The sequence below is a fragment of the Pelophylax lessonae genome (assembly GCF_965119305.1).
Source record: "Pelophylax lessonae genome assembly, chromosome: 1".
Lineage (NCBI taxonomy): Eukaryota > Metazoa > Chordata > Amphibia > Anura > Ranidae > Pelophylax > Pelophylax lessonae.
In genome coordinates, this window is record NC_138768.1 from 864,668,626 (window position 1) to 864,696,098 (window position 27,473).

Below are 27,473 nucleotides of genomic sequence, written 5' to 3' on the forward strand. Positions count from 1 at the left end.
CCTACTCCTCATCTAGCCTTTTAGGGGTACAAACAATAGTAATTGGGGCCCAGTGTGGTTGTGTACGTGTGATATACATACACTTTTTTTGGATCATATTTTCTATTCCGCTATTTAATCAAAAACCTTTGGGGATCAGTTAAATTGGGGGATAGTCTGTGTCGGTACGTGTGAGAGAGATCCACCTTTCCAAGTTGTTGGGGTTCATCTCATACTTCTGAAGGTTTGAGGGTGCTGCCTGTTCCATACCCCCCCTACTCCTCATCTAGCCTTTTAGGGGTACAAACAATAGTAATTGGGGCCTAGTGTGGTTGTGTACGTGCGAGATACATACACTTTTTTTGATCATATTTCCTATTCCGCTATTCAATAAAAACCTTTGAGGATCAATTGAATTGCGGGATAGTCTGTGTCGGTACGTGTGAGAGAGATCCACCTTTCCAAGTTGTTGGGGTTCATCTCATACTTCTGAAGGTTTGAGGGTGCTGCCTGTTCCATACTCCCCCTACTCCTCATCTAGCCTTTTAGGGGTACAAACAATAGTAATTGGGGCCCAGTGTGGTTGTGTACGTGTGATATACATACACTTTTTTGGGATCATATTTTCTATTCCGCTATTTAATCAAAAACCTTTGGGGATCAGTTAAATTGGGGGATAGTCTGTGTCGGTACGTGTGAGAGAGATCCACCTTTCCAAGTTGTTGGGGTTCATCTCATACTTCTGAAGGTTTGAGGGTGCTGCCTGTTCCATACCCCCCCTACTCCTCATCTAGCCTTTTAGGGGTACAAACAATAGTAATTGGGGCCTAGTGTGGTTGTGTACGTGCGAGATACATACACTTTTTTTGATCATATTTCCTATTCCGCTATTCAATAAAAACCTTTGAGGATCAATTGAATTGCGGGATAGTCTGTGTCGGTACGTGTGAGAGAGATCCACCTTTCCAAGTTGTTGGGGTTCATCTCATACTTCTGAAGGTTTGAGGGTGCTGCCTGTTCCATACTCCCCCTACTCCTCATCTAGCCTTTTAGGGGTACAAACAATAGTAATTGGGGCCTAGTGTGGTTGTGTACGTGTGATATACATACACTTTTTTTGGATCATATTTTCTATTCCGCTATTTAATCAAAAACCTTTGGGGATCAGTTAAATTGGGGGATAGTCTGTGTTGGTACGTGTGAGAGAGATCCACCTTTCCAAGTTGTTGGGGTTCATCTCATACTTCTGAAGGTTTGAGGGTGCTGCCTGTTCCATACTCCCCCTACTCCTCATCTAGCCTTTTAGGGGTACAAACAATAGTAATTGGGGCCCAGTGTGGTTGTGTACGTGTGATATACATACACTTTTTTGGGATCATATTTTCTATTCCGCTATTTAATCAAAAACCTTTGGGGATCAGTTAAATTGGGGGATAGTCTGTGTCGGTACGTGTGAGAGAGATCCACCTTTCCAAGTTGTTGGGGTTCATCTCATACTTCTGAAGGTTTGAGGGTGCTGCCTGTTCCATACCCCCCCTACTCCTCATCTAGCCTTTTAGGGGTACAAACAATAGTAATTGGGGCCTAGTGTGGTTGTGTACGTGTGATATACATACACTTTTTTTGGATCATATTTTCTATTCCGCTATTTAATCAAAAACCTTTGGGGATCAGTTAAATTGGGGGATAGTCTGTGTCGGTACGTGTGAGAGAGATCCACCTTTCCAAGTTGTTGGGGTTCATCTCATACTTCTGAAGGTTTGAGGGTGCTGCCTGTTCCATACCCCCCCTACTCCTCATCTAGCCTTTTAGGGGTACAAACAATAGTAATTGGGGCCTAGTGTGGTTGTGTACGTGCGAGATACATACACTTTTTTTGATCATATTTCCTATTCCGCTATTCAATAAAAACCTTTGAGGATCAATTGAATTGCGGGATAGTCTGTGTCGGTACGTGTGAGAGAGATCCACCTTTCCAAGTTGTTGGGGTTCATCTCATACTTCTGAAGGTTTGAGGGTGCTGCCTGTTCCATACTCCCCCTACTCCTCATCTAGCCTTTTAGGGGTACAAACAATAGTAATTGGGGCCCAGTGTGGTTGTGTACGTGTGATATACATACACTTTTTTTGGATCATATTTTCTATTCCGCTATTTAATTTAACTGGGCCTCCATGCGAGACCTGTGTGCCTTGTTGCGCTGTTTTGAGTACTCCACCAACATGGCCAGTGGCAATGACGCCGTTCTCAGCTTAACTATCCCACTTCTATGCCTCCTTGAAAAAACAATTCGGGCGATGATGGAAGAGGATGTGGCACAGGATGAGGAGGAGGAGGAGGATGAAGAGGTAACATTTCCAAGGCTTTCAGGGCAGTCATTCGCAAGGGGCTCCGAGGGTGGGTTCCTGCACACGCAAACGCCAGGGACGCAATTGTCCAGCAGGGGCACAGTTCTGGAGGATGAGGAGGATGAGGAGGAGGAGGAGCTGGAGGAGGAGATGGAACCATGTTCACAGCAGGGTGGCACCCAGGCCAGCTCATGGCCATCACTGGTGCGTGGCTGGGGGGATACAGAGGACACGGACGATACACCTCCCACAGAGGACAGCCTTTCGTTGCCTCTGGGCAGCCTGGCACACATGAGCGATTACATGCTGCAGTGTCTCCACAACGACCGCCGAGTTGCCCACATTCTAACTTGTGCTGATTACTGGGTGGCCACGCTGCTGGATCCCCGTTACAAGGACAACGTACCGTCCTTAATTCACTCACTGGAGCGCGATCGCAAGATGCGCGAGTACAAGCGCACGCTGGTAGACGCCATGCTGCTGGCATTCCCATCTGACAGCGGGGCCACAGTGGAAGCACAAGGCAGAGGAGGAGGAGGAGGAGGTCGCCAACGCAACCAGGGCACCGCCAGCACCTCAGAAGGCAGGGTTAGCATGGCCGAAATGTGGAAAAGATTTGTCAGCACGCCACAACAAACAGCAGCACCAGCAGCTCAGATGGAACGTCTTAGCAGGAGGCAGCATTTTACCAACATGGTGGAGCAGTATGTGTGCACACGCCTACATGTAGTGAATGACGGGTCTGCCCCCTTCAACTTCTGGGTCTCCAAATTGGGCACATGGCTTGAGCTTGCCCTTTACGCCTTGGAGGTGCTGGCGTGCCCTGCAGCCAGTGTATTATCTGAACGGGTATTTAGCACGGCTGGGGGCGTTATAACAGACAAGCGCAGCCGCCTGTCCAGAGACAATGTGGACAAGCTCACGTTCATTAAAATGAACCAGGCATGGATCCCACGGGACTTTTCCGTACCTTATGCAGAATAGCAATGGATACCGACCTTACCCACCCATTGTTCCATTTTTGCTCTTTCTCACTCTTTTGGGGTGTACCCTCATTTAAAATTTTTGAAAAGAAGCAGTGTTGGCTACCTCGTCCTCCTCCTCAGGGCCAGATTAATGTAGGGGCTATTGGAGCTGCAGCTCCAGGCCCCTACCTTTTATATAGGCCCCGGGTTGGCCATATTCACTGTTACCGCTCTTCTGTCACTTGTAAACACAGAAGTCTGGCTTCTATGCTCGCTTCCCCAGGCAGCACCCTCAGAACCTCCCCACACAGCGTGAAGGCCGGACAAGGAGGGACAGTTGGCGATGCATGGATGTGTTTATGGGCTTCAGAGACAGCATCCCATGTTGAATTAGGCATGCATGGCTGCACCCTTCCTCCTCTGGGTGCATGGCAAGGCACGGCCCTTAAGGCCCTTCAAAATCCTCAGCACCAAGCCCATGATGCTGTTAATCCGGCCCTGGTCCTCCTCCACCGCCGCTTCCACCTACACCGCCCATAGGTGTGCGCAGCCTATTGCATTAAGGTGTGCACCCCAAAGTTGAAATACACATGCATGTGTTTGCCAGCAGGGAGAGTAATGTATCGGGGCCATGTACCTGTAGGCAAGGAGAAATAGAGCAGAGCAGGTCCCAGGGAGATCTTTCCCATCTCCTCACTGGCAATGCTATGTGCCCTAGGTGATTAGGGTGTGCCCAGGCACACCCAGCACACCCTGTGCGCACGCCTATGTCACCGCCACATCCACCACCACCTCAACCTCCCTCCTACTCCATATGGGCCTCGTCCTTCAGAGATGAAGAAGAACATTGTTTTATTTTTCTGTTTTTTTTTTGTTGTTTTAAGTTATTTCCCTATCCACATTTGTTTGCAGAGCACTTGCCATGCTCTTAATTACGTTTTGCTGCCATTTGCAGCACTCTAGCCCTTTCCTTTGGTGTTTTAGAGCCATTTTAGTGCCTTAAAGTTCGGGTCCCCATTGACTTCAATGGGGTTCGGTGTCCGGGAAAAGTTCGGTAAAAGTCCGGGACACGGACCCGGACTTTTTTTTAAAGTTCGGCCGAACCCGTCGAACACGGACATCTAGGTGTTCGCTCAACCCTAGTTAACACCTAAACTTGTACCTTCAGCAGTCCCTTTTGTCTCACTAAATCATAAAAGATTTTTTTGTGTTTTCACTGTTACGGACATTTAGTGACAGACTGCGACTACCTACATAAAGCACACCTATAGAGAGAGTTCAGCTCGTTCACATGACTGTCTGCTGTCAGAATAGGATTTGTTCCAGTTAGACGGCCTAGGTAAAGCAGTTTGGGTGCTGATGATAGCAAAAAGACAAACACACAATAGTCACACAGAAACACTGAACAATCCCCCATATAATAAAAGGGAAAATAGCTATTCATTCTGATTACTGGTCTAAACGTTAACACGTGAGGATCTGTGCAGGGTATATAAAGGCCACTTCTCCCCAGCCGTATATCAGCGCAAACTAAACAACTGAACCCACTGACAAACCAAGCAAAATGGGAAAGGTAAGGAGAAAATATAAAAATTGAATTAACAAGAAAAAAAAAAAAGTTTTTACTAAACTTTTAATATCAGATAACTTTTGAGGTTTTGTTACACTGTAAAAAGAAAAAAAAAAAACATAAATTAGAAAAGTAAATGATATAAATTGTTAAAAAAGTGTATGGCTCATAACTAATTACTATTTTAGTGTTTTACTATTTTACTTTTTTTTTTTTACTGCTTAAGTATATGCATTTTTTATAGTTTATTTTTAGTTTATTTTTTTTATAAACTTATATTTGTATAATTGTTTTATTTAGATTTTTAAATACTTTACTTACTTTACAGATATTTTACATTTTTTTTTTTTTACTGATTTAGTATAATTGTATTTAGGTTTCTTTTTTTCATATAGTATATATTTTAAATATATACTTTATTTAAATGTTTAATGTATTGTCGGCTCCTGGCAATACAGATACTTTACTTACTTTACAGATATTTTACTTTTTTTTTTACTGCTTCAGTATATGCTATTTTTATAGTAAATTTTTAGATAATTTTTTACATTTTTTTTCTCCTTTCAAAAAGTATTTTTTACATTTTTTATATGATTTTTTTCATTACATTTTTTTTCATATAGTATATATATTAAATATATTCTTTATTTAAATGTTTAATGTATTGTCGGCTCCCGGCAATACAGATACTTTACTTACTTTACAGATATTTTCCTTTTTTTTTACTGCTTTAGTATATGCTATTTTTATAGTATATTTTTAGGGTTTTTTTATTTTTTTTATAAAAAAATTGTATTTAGGTTTTTTTTCATTTAGTATATATTTTAAATATATACTTTATTTAAATGTTTAATGTATTGTCGGCTCCCAGCAATACAGATACTTTACTTACTTTACAGACATTTTACTTTTTTTTTTACTGTTTTTGTATATGCTATTTTTATAGTATATTTCTAGGAGTTTTTATTATTTTTTTTATAAAAAAAATTGTATTTAGTTTTTTTCATTTATTATATATTTTAAATATATACTTTATTTAAATGTTTAATGTATTGTCGGCTCCCGGAAATACAGATACTTTACTTACTTTACAGATATTTTACTTTTTTTTTACTGCTTTAGTATATGCTATTTTTGTATATGCTATTTTTATAGCATATTTTTAGTTTATTTTTTTATTTTTCATATAATTTTTTTCATTAACGTTTTTTTCATATAGTATTTATTTTAAATGTATACTTTATTCAAATGTTTAATGTATTGTCGGCTCCCGGCAATACAGATACTTTACTTACTTTACAGATATTTTACTTTTTTTACTGCTTTAATATATGCTATTTTTATAGTATATTCTTAGTATATTTTTTATTTTTTTATATAATTTTTTTCATTACATTTTTTTTTTCATATAGTATATATTTTAAATATATACTATATTTAAATGCGTAATGTATTGTTGGCTCCCGGCAATACAGATACTTTACTTACTTTACAGATATTTTACTTTTTTTTACTGCTTTAATATATGCTATTTTTATAGTATATTCTTAGTATATTTTTTAATTTTTTATATAATTTTTTTCATTACATTTTTTTTTCATATAGTATATATTTTAAATATATACTATATTTAAGTGCGTAATGTATTGTTGGCTCCCAGCAATACAGATACTTTGCTTACTTTACAGATATTTTACTTTTTTTCACTGCTTTAATATATGCTATTTTTATAGCATATTTTTAGTTTATTTTTTAATTTTTTATATAATTTTTTTCATTAACATTTTTTTTTTATATAGTATATATTTTAAATGTATACTTTATTTAAATGTTGTTTAATGTATTGTCGGCTCCCGGCAATACAGATACTTTACTTTACAGATATTTTACTTTTTTTTTACTGCTTTAGTATATGCTATTTTTATAGTATATTTTTTTTTTTTTTTTATTTTTATTCGTAACATTTTCATATAACAGATATTTTACTTTTTTTTAACTGCTTTAGTATATGCTTTTTTATAGTATATTTTTAGTTTATTTTTAATTGTTTTATATAACTTTTTTTCATAATGTTTTTTTCATAAAGTACTGTATATATTTTAAATATATACTATATTTAAATGTGTAATTTATTGTTGGCTCCCAGCAATACAGATACTTTACTTACTTTACAGATATTTTACTTTTTTTTTACTGCTTTAGTATATGCTATTTTTATAGTATATTTTTTGTTTTTTTTATTTTTATTCATATAACATTTTTTTCATTTAGGTTTTTTTTTTTTATAAAGTATATATTTTTAATAGTGTTTATATTTCTATTTTGTACTTAGTATTTTATTTTTGTATTATCTTAAATGATAAGTGCGCTTCCAAATCTTCCCACTTTTGTTCTCTGTCCTGTATTCCCCTGGGTCAGAGGAATTTTTACATTTTCACTATGGACCTATTGATATGCAAATAACCTTGTCATTATTTAAAGGGACAACTCCAGTTTCACGGAAAAATAACAGCAAAAGAAAAATAATATGGCATATACAATTGCATATACAATTAATAGCATTAAATTGCAAGCCATATTGCAATTCAATTTTATTCAAAAGTACCTTTCATTTTCAATCTGCAGCCAATGCAATTTTCTGTAAAATACAATGCAATATAGCAACCTAGGGGCATTCTGTACACTGTTTGGTGTACCGAACACCTCCAAAAATGTAATTTTTTGCCTGTGTGATTGACACACTGATTTCCATAAAAGTCTGCACTAAGATAGGTAAGACTTAAAGCACCCCTTTAATAGTAACAGATAAAAAAAAAATAAAAAAATGCTTAGGAGAACTGAATACTTTGAAGCATGATGCAAGCATTCTGGAAAATACATTTTTGATTACATCCAATTTAAGATAACAAATTAATACATATCCTATTTTACCTTGGCACCTACATGGCTTAATATTTGTAATATCATCTAGCATTTTTTTTTTTTTTCTATACAATATATTGAATAAATATGTTGCAAGACCAACTATTTTTTTCTAGCTTAATGTTACTGTAGATAAAAAGTGAATACATTTTATTTCTAAAACAAAGCTTATTGAGAAATTAATGTCTTTTTTTTTTTTTTTTTGTGCATTTTTAATGCAACACTTAAAAAGCAAATGAATGTGGAAAAAAAAAAATATTAATAGTAAGAAAAAGAAAAAATCAGAAAAAAATGGCTAAGGAAAGAATAAGATAAATTAGGTAATTAGGGCTAAATAAAGTTAACTAGGAGTTATTAAGGTATTGTGTAAGAACACATTCAATCCAAAATATTTTTGTATTTCTTTTTGATTTAACTGACAGATGAAAGGTCACCTTGTGGGACTGCACATGGCTGTACCAGTGTAAATACAATGTAACAATAATGATGTTTTATTGTTACATTGTATTTCTCAGTGACACTTTCTTCGGGTATTCATTTATACAGGAAGATATTCAGCCACTGCTGTGATACACAGCGAGTCCCAACCATCAGTGGCGGCTGGTGCTCAACATTTTTTTTTTTTTGGGGGGGGGGGGCGCAAACAGAAAAATGTAATAGGCATTGCTTTGCGGCAAATAACGCTGTAAAAAAAATTGCGTGACTTTGAGGTCACAAAAGTGTGAAAGGGGCCTTCAGTAATTAAAGGTATAGTGTGCCCCCTTTCAATGCAGAGTGACCAGCGTGCCCCTTTCAATGCAGACAGACCAGTGTGCCCCCTTTCAATGCAGAGTGACTAGCGTGCCCCCTTTCAATGCAGAGAGACCAGCGTGCCCCTTTTCAATGCAGACAGACCAGCGTGTCCCCTTTCAATGCATAGAGACCACAGCGTGCCCCCTTTCAATGCAGAGAGACCACAGCGTGCCCCCTTTCAATGCAGAGTAACCAGCGAGCCCCCTTTCAATGCAGAGTGACCAGCGTGCCCCCTTTTAATGCAGAGAGACCAGCGTGCCCCCCTTCACTGCAGAGAGACCAGCATGTCCCCTTTCAATGCAGACAGACCAGCATGCCCCCTTTCAATGCAGAGAGACCACAGCGTGCCCCCTTTCAATGCAGAGAGACCAGCGTACCCCCTTTCAATGCAGAGAGACCACAGGGTGGCCCCTTTCAATGCAGAGAGACCAGCGTGCTGTGCCCCCCTTCAATGCAGAGAGACCAGCTTGCCCCCTTTCAATGCAGAAAGACCAGCATGCCCCCTTTCAATGCAGACAGAACAGCGTGCCCCCTTTCAATGCAGACAGACCAGCATGCCCCCTTTAAATGCAGATTGACCGGCGTGCCCCCTTTCAATACAGAAAGACCACAGCGTGCCCCCCTTCAATGCAGAGAGACCAGCGTGCCGTGCCCCCCTTCAATGCAGAGAGACCAGCATGCCCCCTTTCAATGCAGACAGACAAACGTGCCCCTTTTCAATGCAGACAGACCAGCGTGTCCCCTTTCAATGCAGAGTGACCAGCGTGCCCCCTTTCAATGCAGAGAGACCAGCGTGCCCCCTTTCAATTTCAGACAGACCAGCGTGCCCCCTTTCAATGCAGAGTGACCAGTGTGCCCCATCTCAATGCAGAGAGACCACAGCGTGCCCCCTTTCAATTCAGAGTGACCAGCGTGCCCCCTTTCAATGCCGAGTGACCAGCGTGCCACCTTTTAAAGCAGAGAGACCAGCGTGCCCCCCTTCAGTGCAGACAGACCAGCGTGTCCCCTTTCAATGCAGACAGACCAGCGTGCCCCCTTTCAATGCAGAGTGACCAGCTTGTCCCCTATCAATACAGAGAGACCAGCATACCCCCTTTCAATGCAGAGAGACCACAGCATGCCCCCTTTCAATGCAGAGAGACCAGTGTGCCATGCCCCCATTCAATGCAGAGAGACCAGCTTCCCCCCTTTCAATGCAGAGAGACCAGCGTGCCCCATTTCAATGCAGACAGACCAGCATGCCCCCTTTCAATGCAGGGAGACCACAGCGTGCCCCCTTTCAATGCAGAGAGACCACAGTGTGCCCCCTTTCAATGCAGAGAGACCAGCATGCAGTGCCCCCCTTCAATGCAGAGAGACCAGCTTGCCCCCTTTCAATGCAGAGAGACCAGCGTGCCCCCTTTCAATGCAGAGAGACCAGCGTGCCCCCTTTTAATGCAGAATGACCAGCGTGCCCCCTTTCAATTCAGAGTGACCAGCGTGCCCCCTTTCAATCTAGAGAGACCACAGCGTGCCCCCTTTCAATGCAGAGAGACCAGCGTGCCGTGCCCCCCTTCAATGCAGAGAGACCAGTTTGCCCCCTTTCAGTGCAGAGAGACCAGCGTGCCCCCTTTCAATGCAGAGAGACCAGCGTGCCCCCTTTCAATGCAGACAGACTAGCGTGCCCCCTTTCAATGCAGAGTGACGAGCGTGCCCCCTTTCAATGCAGAGAGCCCAGCGTGCCCCCTTTCAATGCAGAGAGACCAGCGTGCCCCCTTTCAATGCAGAGAGACCAGCGTGCCCCCTTTTAATGCAGACAGACCAGCGTGCCCCCTTCAATGCAGACACACCAGCGTTCCCCCTTTTCAATGCAGAGACCAGCGTGCCCCCTTCAATGCAGAGACCAGTGCACTTACCTGCAGCGGCGGCATCTCCTCGTGTCCTCCCGCCGCCTCCTCCTCGGCCAATGACATGGTTTTTGCCTTTCAGTAAATCAGGAAGCGGGTCTCGGACCCGCTTCCTGATTGGCCAGGAGGAGGATCCATGTGACAATAGTGAATTTTCATTCGCTATTGTCGCACAATGGGTAGGCTCGGGGCGCACTATCGGGTCCACACTTTTCTGAAGCCTATTAGAGCCTCTGGCTCTAATCAGGTGATTAAAAAAAAAACCTAATTTGAATACATGCGTCCAGCGCCCCGCATGTAGATTAGGGGGCTGGATGCATGGATAGGGGGGGTGGTGCCCCTACGCCCCCAACGCACCAGCCGCCACTGCCAACCCTTAACCGCCTTAGCGGTAAACCCGAGCGTGACTCGGGGTAGGAATTTTCTGCTATTAGCGGTATCCCCGAGTCACGCTCGGGGTCAATGGGCAGAGCGTGCAGACAGCGCAGCGGAGCTTCTCTTACCTGATCCTGGCGATCCAGCGATGAGCTCTCATTGCTGTGACCGCCAGCGAGATCTCCGCCGCTCGTCTGTCGGTAGGAGGACTTCCTAGTTCCGTTCCCTGCAGCAGCAATGCTGCATGGGAGCGGAACTAGGGAGGGAAATTCAAAAACAAAAAAAAAAAAACGTTGCACAAAACACATAACACATTTTATATTATATATATGCATATATATATATATATATATATATATATATATATATATATATGCATATATATATATATATATATACCTATATACACACACACCCATATATATATATATATATATATATATAAAATTATATTATTGATTCGATTATAATTCATGCGTTTATATATATATATATATATATATATATATATATATATCTATATACACACATATATATATAATATATAGCGCATGAATTATAATCTAATCAATAATATAATTTTATTATATATATTATATATTAAATAATAAAATAATATTATTGATTCAATTATAATTCACTTGTTTGTGTTTCAAATTTATCACATCTGGGATGTCTACTAGAGTCTTGTTTTGGTCAGGTTTAAGTCAGTAATTACTAAGAATTGTAGGCCTATAATACATAACGCCAAATTTCCATGAAAAGAATTGTACCGCTTTTGGAACAGAATTCCTGACAGAATCATACCGCCAGGGAGGTTAAAGTGACAGCTGAGATTTGCTGGTCGTTTGGTTGGGAGTTGTCTCTAGAGCAGTGTTTCTCAAGCTTTTTTCAGTCAAGGCACGTTTTAAAAATTATGGACAGTCTGGAGGCACCCTTTAAAAATTATGGACAACCTCGAGGCACCCTTTAAAAATTATGGACAATCTCGAGGCACCCTTTAAAAATGATGGACAATCTCGAGGCACCACATTCTAAAATGTAAAAATGTATCTAATAGTTTTACATAATGCAGCAATATCCACCCAAGTAGGACACCCAACGTTAGAGGAGATTTATTCTTCTAATGCAAATACACTTTTGCAAACTGGTACTGACTAGTAGTCCAATGTTTCTCTTCTACCTCAGCTTCTTTCCATCATTCAGCTAATGTGACCCCACAGCTGATGGAGAGGGGAAGGAGATGGGGTACAGGGATGCTGTGCAGGAGACTGACATCCTCCATATCAACTGATGATGCCATTGGTCGTTAGGCCGCCTGCAGCTAGAAGGTTGTAATGGTGCACAAGGAATACCTGTGGCTTTATGTAACTTAAAGACAGGCTTCATCCTTAAGCCGGCTTGTGTGCAATTTTTAGGAATTTTGCCAAGGCACCCCTGAAGAAACCTCAAGTCACCCCAGGGTGCCTGGGCACCCTGGTTGAAAAATGCTGCTCTAGAGGCAGAGGAGCAAGATGAACAGCAAGTGCCCTAGGTACTGGGATAAAGGTGTTTTGGGCATATTCCAGTGTCCACCTCCAAAACCCCTTGGCCACCGCTGGGTTCTGTAATGACCAGAGGCTGGAGGACCCTACCACAGAACGATAGCACACTCTAGGAAATACAGGCATCCAACAGGAAGAAGCTTCAGCACTGGATCAGAGAGAAGGAACGAGACAAGAAGTTAATATATAAGAGCTCTTCAACTGCAGTGGTCTATGGTCTTTATTTTTTTTCAAATGAACAAGGTTGCTGTAACTGTGGGTACATTTAGCATAGTTTTAACTGTGCATGCATTCATTTATTCTACGTATATAAACCGATTGTATTATTGCCATTTCACAGATCATCTTCTACGAGGACAGGAACTTCCAGGGTCGCTCCTATGAGTGTAGCTCTGAATGTCCCGATCTGTCCTCATTCTTCAGACGCTGCAACTCCATCCGTGTGGAAAGTGGGAACTGGATCCTGTATGAGCTCCCCAACTACAGAGGACACCAGTACTTCCTCCATAGAGGAGAGTATCCTGACTTCCAGCAATGGATGGGCTACAATGACTCCATTAAGTCTTGTCGCCTCACCCCCCAGGTAATTAAACACAGTGATGTAGTATTGGTTTATGGCCAATACAGTTTTTTTTTATTCCAAAAGGCAAAATGTATTGATCATGCCCCTGGGTCGGAGCAAGCAATAGTAACCAAGTGTTAGCTTTCTTGTAGGGCACAAGTTGGTCCACAAAACAATCAGAGGGGGATTAAAGTGATTTAAAAAAAATAACAAACATGTTATACCTCCTCTGTGTAGTTGGTTTTGCACAGGGCACCCTGGATCCTCCTCTTCTCGGGGACGTCTTAAGCTCTCCTGGCCCCTCCCTCCCTTTAAGTACCCCCACAGCAAGCATCTTGCTATGGGGGCACCCGAGTCGAGGCACAGCTCTGTGTATCTATTCAGGCAGGGAGCTGAAGTTCGGCCCGACCCCCCCCCCTTTCTCCTCATTGGCTAACTGACTTTGATTGACAGCAGCGGGAGCCAATGGCACCATGGCTGTGTCTTAGCCAATGAGAAGGGGAGTCCCGGATGGCTGAAACAGTCGTGGACATCGCTGAATCGAGATGGGGCTCAGGTAAGCATTAGGGGGGGCTGAGGGGGGGGGGGCTGAGAGGGTTGCTGTACACAGAAGGCTTTTTATCTTAATGCATATTAAGATAAAGATACATATGCGTATTAAGATACAAAAAAAAAAACTTCTGACTGTACAACCCCTTTAACCTCCCTGGTGGTCTGATTATGTCAGTATTTATAAACCAGGAGGAAAACCCAATAAACATGGGGGAAAAATGGGAAAAATGGATAGATTTAAAAAAAATCAATTAAAAATGTAGAAATTAATACTTAACCACTTTGCCATTGCTCACTAGAGCTTTACAGCGGCAAAGTGGCTCGATAACGTCTGGCGACGTAGACCTACGTCGCCAGACATTCCCCTTTCTCGGTGGCGCGCACTCGGTGCCGGAGTCTCGCTCCCGCTGTATTCAGTCACAGCGGGAGTCGGGCCAGGGGAGGAGCAGCGGTGATCACCACTGCTCTTCCCCGATTGTCAGGGAATCGAGGGTCGAGATCCGCCCGCTTGTGTAAACAGAGCGGGCGGATCGCCTAAGTGACAGACAGGGTCAGATTGCAGGGTTCAGCATAGCTCAACCTGCGATCTGTCCCTGTGTCACTCAGTCACCTCCCCCCACACACGTTAGTAAGCACCAGGCATACATTAACCCCTTGATCACCAATAAAAATGAACCCCTTCCCTGCCAGTGTCATTTTTACAGTAACAGTGCATATATATAGCACTGATTACTGTAGTAATGTCACTGGTACCCCCAAAAGTGTCAAAAATGTCAGTCAAGGGTCCGATCTGTTCGCCGCAATGTCGCAGTCCCGCAAAAAAAAATTGCAGATCTCCGCCATTACTCGTTAAAAAAAAAAACACCAAAAACTACAGAAATCTTTCCCTTAGATAGTAAACACAATAACTTTTGCGCAAACCAATCAAAATACGCTTATTGCGATTTTTTTTTACCAAAAATATGTAGCAGAAAACAAATTGGCCTAAAATGATAAAAAAATTTAATTTTTACATTTTTTGGGGGGGGAATTTCATAAAAAATATTGTTATTTTTTCAAAATTGTCGCTCTTTTTTTGTTTATAGCGCAAAAAGTAAAAATCGCACAGGTGATCAAATACCACCAAAAGAAAACTCTGTTTATGGGAAAAATAGGACGTAAATTTCATTTGGGTACGGCGTTGCATGACCGCGCAATTGTCAGTTAAAGTCGCACAGTGCCGAATCGCAAAAAGTGGCCCAGACGTAAGACAGCAAAATCCTCCGGTGGTAAAGTGGTTAAATACCATGAAAGAAATAACAACAGAAGAGGCAGTAGAGTAAGCTAAGGACAAATATGGGAGAGAGATGGGGAGGGAGGATAGGGGGGAGGGGATAGGCAGAGGGGAAATAGAAAGGGAAAAATGTACTGTAAGGTAATACTTTGTAAATCTGCTTAAGGATTTTTTTTTTTTCATTTATTTATGTTTTTTTTTTTTAATGAAATGTTTTGCAAGTTTATATGATGAAGTTAATAATAAAAATAATGTACATATTAAAAAAAAAAAAAAGTCAAAGTGGTACATTGTTTTGCATGGAAATCTGTTGTTTTATGTTTTAGGCCTGTAATTCTTAGAAAAAAAACAGTAAAAGTGATTTTTTTTTTTTAAATAAATTTATAATAAATTTATAAATATATAAATAAACTAATAAATTCAGGCCCCGTTCCCACTGGGGCGATCCGACTTCCAGGGGCGACCTCCGAGGACGCGGTGCGAGCAGCGCGCCGCGACCTCGGAGCGGCCGGCACGGACTTCATAACATTGAAGTCTATGACGGTCGCTCCGGGTCGCCCCAAAGAAGCTCCAGACCCTTTTTCTAAGTCGGAGCGACTTGTGTCGCTCCTATTAGAACGGGTCTGCAGCTTTCCTATGGAAGGCGACCTGCGGCGACCTGTGAGGCGACCAGGTCGCCTCACAGGTCGCCCCAGTGTGAACGGGGACTAAAAGATAAATTATTAATCAATTAAAACATTATTTATAAAAAAATATATATATATTAATAAAAATAAAAGAAATAAAACAGTAAAAGTGCAGGCAGAGCCTTGGACAAATAAAATAAAATAGTTTGATACAGTAATGTAATCCTAACAGATTACAATGTATCTTGTCATGTTTTGTGCACTTTTTTAAAATTTCCTGCCTGGTTCCGCCACCCTGCATCACAGCGCTTGCAACCCGGAAGACGGATGTCGGCATCGGCCGGAGGACACATTGGGAGGACATCAGGGGATCGTAGGGACAAGGAAAGTTTAACCACTTGCCGACCGCCCGCTGCAGTTTTACTGCAGCAGGCTGGCTCGGCTGCGCAAATTAACACAAGGCTACGTCAGTTTGCGGGAGTGGCGCTGGAGGCGGTGCCCATCCACTGGGCCGGCGGCCGCGATTGCCGCCGGGCACCCGCAATCGCTCCCCGCTGAGCAAGAAGGACGGTCAGCTGTTATAAGCACAGCTGACCATTGTTCTCTGAAATGATCACAGAGCGCATGTGATCCTTCTATATAGGATCACAGGTCTCTATGATCATTTCACAAGCCCCTCACAGTTAGAAAACACTCCCCTAGACAATTATTTAGCCTTTGAGCGCCCCTAGGTTAACCCCTTCCCTGCCAGTGTCATTATTACAGTAACAGTGCATATTTTTAGCACTGATAACTGTAGTAAGGTCACTGGTCCCCCCAAAAGTGTCAAAAATGTCAGTTAGGTGTCCGATCTGTCCGCAGTCCCGCTAAAAATCGCAGATCGCCGCCATTACTAGTAAAAAAATAAAAATAAATATAAAAAAGGACATAAATCTTTCCCCTAGTTTGTAGACGTGATACCTTATGCGCAAACCAGTCAATATACGCTTATTGGGATTTTTTTTTTTACCAAAAATATGTAGCAGAAAATAAATTGGCCTAAGCGCCGGTTCACACTACCACGATGCTACTTCCCGGGGCGACCTCCGAGATCGCGGTGCGAGCAGCGCGCCGCGACCTCGGAGCGGCCGCCACGGACTTCATAACATTGAAGTCTATGGCGGTCGCCTCCTGGTCGCCCCAAAGAAGCTCCGGACCCTTTTTCTAGGTCGGAGCGACTTGTGTCGCTCCTATTAGAACGGGTCCGCAGCTTCCCTATGGGAGGCGACCTGCGGCGACCTGTGAGGCGACCAGGTCGCCTCACAGGTCGCCCTAGTGTGAACCGAGGCTAAAAGGATGAAACATTTTGATTTTTTATTTATTTTTTTGGGGAATGTTATACAGCAGGATATGAAATTAATTTTTTTTTTTTCAGAATTGTCACTCTGTTTTTGTTTATATCGCAAAAAAAAAAAAATCGCACAGGTGATCAAATACCACCAAAAGAAAGTTCTATTTGTGGGGAAAAAAAAAAACGTCAATTTTATTTGGGTACAGCGTCGCACGACCGCGCAATTTCTTTGTTAAATTAACGCAGTGCGGTATCGCAAAAAATGACCTGGTCATTAAGGGGGATAATCCTTTCCGGTCCAGAACTGGTTAACTACAGAGTATCCCCGAGTGTGGCTCGGGGGTTACCGCTTTTGGTACTGAAAATTAACCCCCGAGCCACATTCGGGATTTCCGCCAGGGAGGATAAAGGAACATTTGGAAGTGGGGTGATTGATGATGCATTAAAGTGAGAGTTAAGCTGCCCATACATGGGTCATTTATTTTTTTTTCCTTCAACCAGCAGGTTGAATAAAAAAACGGACCCCTAGCTTTGCGCAGTGGCAGTATCATAACCAATGAGGTTTATCCGAGGCGCGATTATTGCTAATTGAAAAAAAACTGACCCGATTCCCCCATCCACATATTCACGGTGAATGTGGGAATCCTTCTGCAGTGTCATTGTATTCTGACAGTGGACAGACTTCCCCATTGTTAGAATACACAGATCAGCACTGCAGCCTATTGCCTTCTGCACTTATCAAGTGACTTTTATCCGAGAGGGAGGTTGAACAGAAGTCAATCGGAGTGGCCACACATGGAACAAAATTTGGCTGAGTTTCTATCCATATGTGGCCTGCTTTACATTGGAGGGGATCAATGCCTAGGGACCTGGAGGGGAAAAAATACTGATTTTAAGTTATTGAAGTCAAATAGGTCATACAAAGAATAGTCATTTAATGTCATTTTGCAAGATTTTTAATATGCTTTCTAATGGATACAATACATTATATTACTAGAGTTGTTATATTTAGATACAGTATTGAACTGCTGGTTGAAGCATAAGATAACCTCAGTACTTAGATTCTGAAAATTTAAAGTGGTTCTAAATGCTCAAGGTTGTTTACCTTCTATGCAGAAAGGTAAAAAACCTTTTCTATGCAGTAGCCCCCCCCCCCCCCCAAACTTACCTGGGCCCCATCGCAATCCAGCAATGTGCACAAGAACCTCGGCTCTAACTCCTCATTGGCTGAGACAGCAGTGGAAGCCATTGGCTCCCACTGCTGTCCATCACAGCCAGTGTGCTAATGAGGACCAAGAGGGGGCGGGGCTGAGTCGTGTGGCTTGGTGTTTGAATAGACACAGAGAGCAGTGGCTCGGGAGCAAGTCTGCTTGGGTGCCCCCAGAAAACAAGCTGGTTGATGTAGGGGCACTCAGTAGGGGGGAGAGGCCAGCAGTGCTGGCGGAGGATCTGAGAAGAGGAGGATCAGAGCAGGCGACCTTTGATATCACTTTAGGCCCCTTTCACACATGTCCCTTCCACCGACGGACTCCATTTTTCTCAGCGGGGATTGATCCGCCAATCCCCGCTGAGCAGGCGGATGACAGCTTCGTTGCCGCTCTGTGTGCAGAGACGGAGGTGTCAGATCCCCGCTGTCCTCTATGGGGGAATCGGATGAGAATGGACCGCCTGTCCGTTCTCATCCGATCCGATCTGCCAGATGGATGGAAAATAGGGTTTCGGATTTCGTTTACGGTTCGGATCCGATGTCAGCGGACATGTCTCCGCTGACATCCGATGCCCAATAGAGATGCATGGGGCATCCATTCAGATCCGCCTGAAAAACTGACAGGTGGATCTGAAGGGACCGTATGCGTGAAAGTGGCCTAAAGCTGATGTTACATTTTATCTATACACAAAAAAAAAATGTATGTTGCAGTTTACCAATCCTTAGATATGGTGGTTGCATTTGTTTTATTTATTCGGGCTAAGTACTAATTTATGCAAGCACAGAAATATACCCTTGGACCCCGCCAAAAATTGAATGCCATTGTTACTTACTGTGCGCTGAACTGAAATCTTAACGACTGTTACCAACTTTCCCAGTTCTCATCTGTAAACTACAGAAAACCTTCCACAATATTGTTGAGGTAAGGGAAGGAGGGGGTGTTCTGTAGATCAAATCAGAAGAGCAGGTTCGGACAGAAACACTGGTTCTCCATAGATACAGTGGCATGAGTGACCCTAGGACAGTGATGGCGAACCTTGGCACCCCAGATGTTTTGGAACTACATTTCCCATGATGCTCATGTACTCTACAGTGTAGTTGAGCACCATGGGAAATGGAGTTCCAAAACATCTGGGGTGCCAAGGTTCGCCATCAACGCCCCAGGACATAAATTATGTTACTGGCAGGATAGCTCAAAAAAAGAAAAAATCAAGGAAAAAGCTAAAAACAAAAAAAATGAATGCAGCTACCATGTCTGAACTGGTAATCTACAACATAATACATTTCTGTTCTTGGATTTAGATTTCATTCAACTAAATATGCTGCTAAAACAAAACAATGGACACTAGCTATAAGCCTACTTATTTAGTACCTTTTTTTTTTCATATTTTGAGTTATGGGAGAAGGTTTAACCACTTTACCACTGGAGGATTTTGCTGTCTTACGTCTGGGCCACTTTTTGTGATTCGGCGCTCTGCGACTTTAACTGACAATTGCGCGGTCGTGCGACACCATACCCAAACGAAATTTACGTCCTTTTTTTCCCACAAACAGAGCTTTCTTTTGGTGGTATTTGATCACCTGTACGATTTTTACTTTTTGCGCTATAAACAAAAAAAGAGAGTCAATTTTGAAAAAATAACAATATTTTTCACATTTTTTTATATGAAATTCCCCCCCCCCAAAAAATGTAAAAATCTAAATTTTTTAACATTTTTGGCCAATTTTTTTTCTGCTACCCATGTTTGGTAAAAAAAAATCACAATAAGCGTATTTTGATTGGTTTGCGCAAAAGTTATTGCGTTTACTAACTAAGGGAAAGATTTCTGTCATTTTTGGTGTTTTTTTTTTAAAGAGTAATGGCGGCGATCTGCGATTTTTTTTGCGGGACTCGGACTTTGCGGGGGACAGATCGGACCCTTGACTGACATTTTTGACACTTTTGGGGGTACCAGTGACATTACTGCAGTAATCAGTGCTATATATATGCACTGTTACTGTAAAAATGACACTGGCAGGGAAGGGGTTAATTTTATTGGAAAGGGAGGGGTTAATGTATGCCTGGTGCTTACTGACGTGTGTGGGGGGAGGTGACTGTGTGACACAAGGACAGATCGAGGGTTCAGCTATGCTGAACCCTGCAATCTGACCCTGCCTGTCACTTAGGAGATCCACCCGCTTGTGTTTACACAAGCAGACGGATCTCCACACTCGATTCCCCGGCAATCGCCGCTGCTCCTCCCCTGGCCCGACTCCCGCTGTGACTGAACATAGCGGGAGCGTCTGGCGACGTAGGTCTACGTCGCCAGACGATAACAGACCACTTTGCCGCAGTAGTGCTCGAGTGAGCAGACAGCAAGTGGTTAATTCAACTGATGACTGCTGCATGACTTCAACTGCAGTACTCCTTGTTATATGAGCTGCGCTTCTGTAGTCATTGGTCCCCTAGTGATGTTCCTTTAAAATAAATGGAATTCTCATTCCTCGTAAGGGAATTGGAAAGTTCAACAAAGAGCCAAGATCTGGCTGTAAGAGGGGCTAGAGAGCTTCCTTCATGATTATGGGTACCCATTGAATGGGGGCAGAGTTGTATAAAGTACTCGAAACCCATACTTGAGTAAAAGTACAAGTGCTCGATCAAAAAGTGACTTGAGTAGAAGTGGAAGTGCTCGATCAAAAAGTGACTTGAGTAGAAGAAGTAAAGTATTCAACATTTTATGTACTTAAGTATTGCAAGTAGTTTTTTTTAAAAAAAAGAATTGCTACTCAAGTACTGAAAGTAAAAGTACCAGTAGTTTTGAAAAAAAAAATGCTACTCAAGTACTGAAAGTAAAAGTACAAGTACTGTGTTATGTAGTTATTAAAGAAAGAAGTCAAAAGTTTGATCATATTGTTTTTTTTTATTTCAAATGCAGCTTTTATTTATACATACAGTAGCTTTTATTTTCGTATGCGCTGATAATACACATGTTTTGAGCTTCATGAAACCTGCCATCTACTGTTCTGGCAGTGGTCATTTTTATAATAGTAACTAGTAACTATGCAGCACAAAAAAAAAATATCGGAGTAGAAGTATTGAAATCATCGAAAAAATGTAGTGAAGTAAAAGTGGAAGTAGGAGAAAAAAATTCTACTCCAGGAAAATACAGATACCGCCTTTCCGTACTTAAGTACAGTAGTGAAGTAGTTCTACTTAGTTACTATACATCTCTGGATGTGGGAATGACCCTACCTTATGTTATTCAACAAAAGCCAAAGGCTTTGGCAAGTGTTCCATTTAAATATTGAGGTCAATGTTACATGAATGGACACTTGCCAGTATTTTGTAATAATATCACATTCTGTTTTATTTGTTTTGTTAGCACCAAGGTTCCTTCAGAATCAGGATCTACGAGAAGGAAGACTTCAGAGGTCAGATGATGGAGTTCTCTGAAGATTGTCCTAATGTCTATGAGAGATTCCGCTACCGTGACATCCACTCTGTCCATGTCCAAGAGGGTTACTGGATGTTCTACGAGGAGCCCAACTACAAGGGACGTCAGTATTACCTGAGACCTGCAGAGTACAAGAGATACACTGACTGGGGAGCCACAAACCCTAGAATTGGATCCTTCAAATACCTTCGTCATTCCTACTAAATCCGACAGAAATGTATTTCTCCTAAAATAAATCTTATAATATGTATTTTGTTGTTTATGTGTTTTTTTTTTTTTAATTTATATAATTAAGTTTACTCAATTTCAGGTGTCCTGAGTAATGACAATATGCAAATGACAGCACTCACGCAACCAATTGGAGTAAAGAAAATGTAATAAAAATGTAAGGTGACACTTATCAAAAAAAAATGTTATTCTTAAGCTGGATACACACTATCCAACTTTTGTGGTTAGATTTCCTTCAGATTTACCTTTTCTATGTAGTACAAGGGCCTGCCAGATTGCAGACAAATTGAAAGTGTTTAGGTTTGACCTCATATTATATGGTTTTGGTAAGTCTAAAGGAAAAAGTCTTCAGAAAATCTTATAGTGTGTTTGGCCCATTAGGGCTGGTTCACACCAAATTCGAGAGCACGCACGACAAGTTGCATGACATGTCAAAATTAATGGTACCCTATGAGAGCCGTCTTAACTGGCCCAACTTGTGTCGGTCTGACTTTGAAAAAGGTTCCTGCACTACTTTGGTCTGACTTGGGCACGACTTGGGCACAATGTCAGCCTATTCATTTGAATGTAAGTCGCATCCAGGTTGGATCATCATCTTAACTGATCCGACTTGTGGTAAGCGACTTGTGCTCTGAGGATCTTGAAGGGTAACTCCATGCCAAAATTTTAAGAAAAAGGACGTGGGGTCCCCCCCAGATCTATATCAGGCCCTTTGAGCTTGGTATGGATCTTGAAGGGAAAACCCTATGCCAAAATGTTTTAAAAAAGTGTGAGGTCCCCCAAAAATCTATATGAGACCCGTATCTGAGCATGCAGCCCGGCAGGTTAGGAAAGGGGGGGTGAGCAAGCGTCCCCCCCTGGACCATACCAGGCCACATGCCCTCAACATGGGGGGTGGGTGGGTGGCCCCCCACCCCAAAGCACTTTGTCCCTATGTTGATAGGGACAAGGGCCTCTTCCCGACAACCCTGGGCGGTGGTTGTGGGGGTCTGCAGGCAGGGGGCTTAGTGGAATCTGGAAGCCCCTTTAACAAGTAGGCCCCAAGATCCTCCCCCCCATGTGAATGAGTATGGGTACATTTTACCCCTGCCCATTCACCATTCACGCAACAACCCATACACTAAACACCTGGTATTTTATGGCCGATATATCGATGATCTGATCATCATCTGGGATGGCCCACCCAGCACTATTCAAGATTTCGTAGACCATTGCAATAACAACCCTTTCAGTTTATCTTTCACCCACGCATGGCATCGGGACAGACTGGCCTACCTAGACCTAGAATTAAGCCACAATGGTAATTCCATTATATCATGCAACTATATCAAACCCACCGCAGGAAACTCTTACCTCCATTACGAAAGCTGCCATCACCCATTATGGGTCAACAATATCCCTAAAAGTCAGTTTTGTCGTCTACGACAAAACTGCACTAAAGACATTGACTATCACACCCACAGCATCTATCTTAAAAAGAAATTCCAAGATAAAGGCTACCCAGAAGATTTAATAGACACAGCTTACACTACATACCTGCCAGGAAAACCCCCCAAAAAAGAAAACACCCAACCTGCAACTGCAGTCCGCTTCATCACCCAATTTCATGGAAAATATAAAAAAATGGAGAGTATTTTCTCCAGACATTGGGGTATCCTCAAACAAGACCCCCATCTCTCTGCAAACATTAGGGACAAACCCTGAATAACCTACCGCAAGGCTCCATCACTTAAAGCCAAAATCGCACCCAGCAAGCTCAAAATCCCAAAGCCCAATCCCCTCTGCCTTATACCATTAAAAGGGATTTTCCAATGCAAAAAGGCACTATGCAAAACGTGCGCCTTTATCCAACATGGCCAGAAATCTTTCGCACACAAGGGCATTACCTACATTTTTAAGGACTTCTACAACTGCTCCACCGACTACGTAGTATACTGCCTATCCTGCCCATGCCCCCTGCTATATGTGGGCAGTACTATCTGCCCCCTCAGACAACGCTTCGGAAAGCATAGACGTTATATAGAGACAGGGTGCGATCTCCACAGTGTCCCACGACACTTCCTAGAATTCCATCATCAATCCACTGCCGGACTCAAAGTGTGGGTCCTCGAATCCATCCCCAACACCTTACCGCCAGTAGAACGTTTCGCGTTGCTATGTGAACGCGAAACGTTCTGGATCTATACCTTGGATAGTCTCAGCCCCACTGGACTCAACGAGGAACTTGACATAAACACTATCCTCTAGCCCCCATGATCTATACGGTTCTAACCTCTTGTTGTCCTTATTTCAGGTCGCCTATATCTTGTATAGTTATGCCCACCAAGAACACCACCTGTAAGTATACACTTACCCCACCACCCCTCCGCCCTCCCAACCTTTCCCCCCCTCCTTCTTCCCCTTCCCAAACCCCCCCCCCTTCCTCCCTTCTTTCCCCCCCCCCACATCCTTCGACCCTTCTCCCCCCCCCCTATTAGTATTTCCTCCTAACATTACTGCCAAAACCCATACTGTTACTGACCCACCTTCTAGCCACTAGTACCCTTCAGCCGCTAGTTCTTTTACTACACCCAGTATTTTAACCTCCCATGATCGGTATATGACCATAATAATTCACATATGCCGTTTTTTATCGTTCTATACCGAATATTTTAAAACATTTACTTATGTGTTCCAAAGAATGTTTTTTAAAAAATTGTCAATGGGCAAATCACCCTTTATTTATTTATCCTTGTCCTATATGTTCCAGACCATTTCTATAGTGATGCCAAAAGATGGTCGTTTTACATTTGTTTGTTTTTTATGTTCCCAATGTCAAATATGGACTTTTTATTCCTGAGCTTTTCATTCCTGTATTTCTCCCCTGTTGTCAACAAAGAGCATTGCCGCTTTAAGAATGCCACTGTCATTGCCGCTTTTAATGTAATTGACGCCCCCTTGCTTCCTACAAAAACTCTTCTTGCTTCCCCATATCCGGACACTTGACAAAGGAGTGCGCATGCTCGACCACGGCATGTTGCGCATGCTCCGAAACATGTAGTGATGCCCGGATACGCCCACTAAGCCCAGACTACACGTGACGTCAGACGCTGCCGGCCGCCGCCACACCAAGCTCTCTGCATCTCCTCAGCTGTCCCGACTCGGAAGCCGCCTGAGATCATCCTCGGACCCCTTCCGGACGATCGGACCGCACCAGGACACAGAGAAGGCGACCAACCATCTGACCACCCCACGGAGGGCACCACAGTGATTGATTTACTTCGATCCCAGATGTGAGTCACCAATCCTGTTGTTCTTAATCAATAAAACTTTCTTTTACTGCACTCCAGTGGCGCTTCTCCCCTCATTTTTATGCTTGTGTAAACAAAGCGGGCGGATCTCCTAAGTGACAGGCAGGGTCAGATTGCAGGGTTCAGCATAGCTGAACCTGCCATCTGTAAAGGGGGGGAGATTGGCGCAATCAGACTGAGCAGGCTGCTAAAATAGTCTAAGTGTGGGCAAAGGTAAATGAACAGGACAGAGGGATTGCTGGAACACTTGGATGGCTGCAGGCTGTAAAGGGTGAAGCAACCCTGTATGGATCCAAAAAGAGAGAGAGAAAACCAAGCGCCGATCTAAGTGTAGCAATAAGCGTTTCTTTAATATCACATAAAAGAATGTTACTCACAAGAGTCCATTAAAAGCAGGCATCCCCTACTGCATCTCCAGGAAGTGATGTCACAATCCTCCGACCTGCTCACCGAAGCTGCCCCATCGCCGCTGTGGACCTGCAAATCCCCTGCCTCGCAACAGGAGAACATTGCTCGTCCCTCACAGCACCAGCTCTGCAGCAGACCCAAGAGGACACCCTTGATGTGACTGCATAGACTGCCCCACTGCTTTCGAGATGCCTGCTTTTAATGGACTCTTGTGAGTAACATTCTTTTATGTGATATTAAAGAAACGCTTATTGCTACACTTAGATCGGCGCTTGGTTTTCTCTCTCTCTTTTTGAACCTGCAATCTGTCCCTGTGTCACTCAGTCACCTCCCCCCACACACGTCAGTAAGCACCAGGCATACATTAACCCCTCGATCACCAATAAAAATTAACCCCTTCCCTGCCAGTGTCATTTTTACAGTAACAGTGCATATTTATAGCACTGATTACTGTAGTAATGTCACTGGTCCCCCCAAAAGTGTCAAGAATGTCAGTCAAGGGTCCGATCTGTCCGCCGCAATGTCGCATTCCCCGCAAAAAAAAATGCAGATCACCGCCATTACTAGTAAAAAAAAAATAAACAATAAAAATTACAAATCTTCCCCGTAGTTAGTAAACGCAATAACTTTTGTGCAAACCAATCAAAATACACTTATTGTGATTTTTTTTTACCAAAGATATGTAGCAGAAAACAAATTGGCCTGAAATGTTAAAACATTTTGATTTATAAATTTTTTGGGGGGAATGTTATATATCAGAATGTGAAAAATATAGTTTTTTTCTTTTTTTTCAAAATTGTCGCTCTTTTTTCCAAAATTTAAAAATCGCACAGGTGATCAAATACCACCAAAAGAAAGCTTTATTTGTGGGGGGAAAAAAGGACGTACATTTCATTTGGGTACAACGTTGCATGACCGCGCAATTGTCCGCTAAATTAACGCAGTAATGCAGTGCCGAATCGCAAAATATGGCCTGGTCAGGAAGGGGGTAAAATCTTCCAGTCTTAAAGTGGTTAAAAATACGCTCATTGAGGATTTTTTTGTCAAAGACATGTAGCTAAATAAATTTTGGCCTAAATATACGACAAAAATTGAGTATACTGGATATTTTTTAACTGTCAAAGTAGAAGATGTAAATTGTTTCGCAAAATTTTCACTCTTTTTTTATTAATATCACAAAAAATGAAAAGTGCAGAGGTGATCAAATACAACCAAAAGAAAGCTCTGTTTGTGGGAAAAAAGGACGTAAATTTTGTTTGGGTATGGTGTTGCATGACCGCGCAATTGTCAGTTAAATTCGTGCAGTGGCAAGTTGAAAAAAGTGGCCTGGACGTTAAGCAGGAAAATCCTCCAGTCCTAAAGTGGTTAAATAGCAGCACTTCTTGTTTCTCAGTGCCCGTTTGTTTTGGAATATCTTCTGGGTGTGCTGTATGCTCTTTGACTGACTATCGTGTATGAACCTTTGCCTGTATTCTTGACCCCTCTTCAGCCTGCCGAATCCGTACTTCACCACCAGCTTGTGTATGACTTATGCCTGCCTGACCATTCTTTGGATTACGTTTGGATACCGTCTTGCCCGTTCTGTCTTACCTCCTGAATCCTCAGCACTCAAGTTCCACTTCGGACTTTACCTCACAGGTACCTATCATAACAAACGGGCCATAATGTCAGTGGACCCTGCTGAGATTGTTAAGGCGCTTACGCATCAGGGACAATTGATTGGAGCTCATGAACAGCATATTTCTTCTCTGGACACTGAGCTAGATGAACTTTGTGCTATGCTAAAATCCTCTTGGCCTGGGAAATCAGACAACTCTTGTCTGGGAGAGCAAAAGAAAGTCTGGAGATTTTAACATTTCATTATTTCTACAAAAAGCTTTGGAGTCAATGGAATCGGCAAAACAAAGCTAACTTTTAAGAGTGCAAGAGGCTTTGAATAGCTACTGAAGATAGTATCCCAGCTGAGCTGATATCAGGGATCCAAACAGCAAACAGGAAATTACATATCATCACATCTACGCACTACATATTTAGTCCATCGACTTCCTCAGGGGCCAAGGAAGTCAACAGACGAAACATGTAGGGTACAGCTTGTGGTTCTTTGTGGGGTCATCGGCATTTGCTGGAGAATACATCTATGCATTGAGGCTGCTGAGTGGAGATATACGCCCTTGTTTTTTGGCT

General features: G+C 42.4%; 1 protein-coding gene across 1 annotated transcript in view; it reads left to right on the top strand.

Moving 5' to 3' along the window:
• LOC309550254 (uncharacterized protein) overlaps positions 1-27,473 on the top strand; it is a gene marked incomplete at both ends in the record, with an annotated part of 126,520 nt that overhangs the window by 16,535 nt on the left and 82,512 nt on the right. Inside the window, 2 exons of the mRNA XM_082250662.1 lie at positions 12,720-12,962; positions 21,292-21,531. Coding sequence (XP_082106788.1) covers positions 12,720-12,962; positions 21,292-21,531 — 483 coding nt within the window. The remainder of the gene's footprint in view (positions 1-12,719; positions 12,963-21,291; positions 21,532-27,473) is intronic.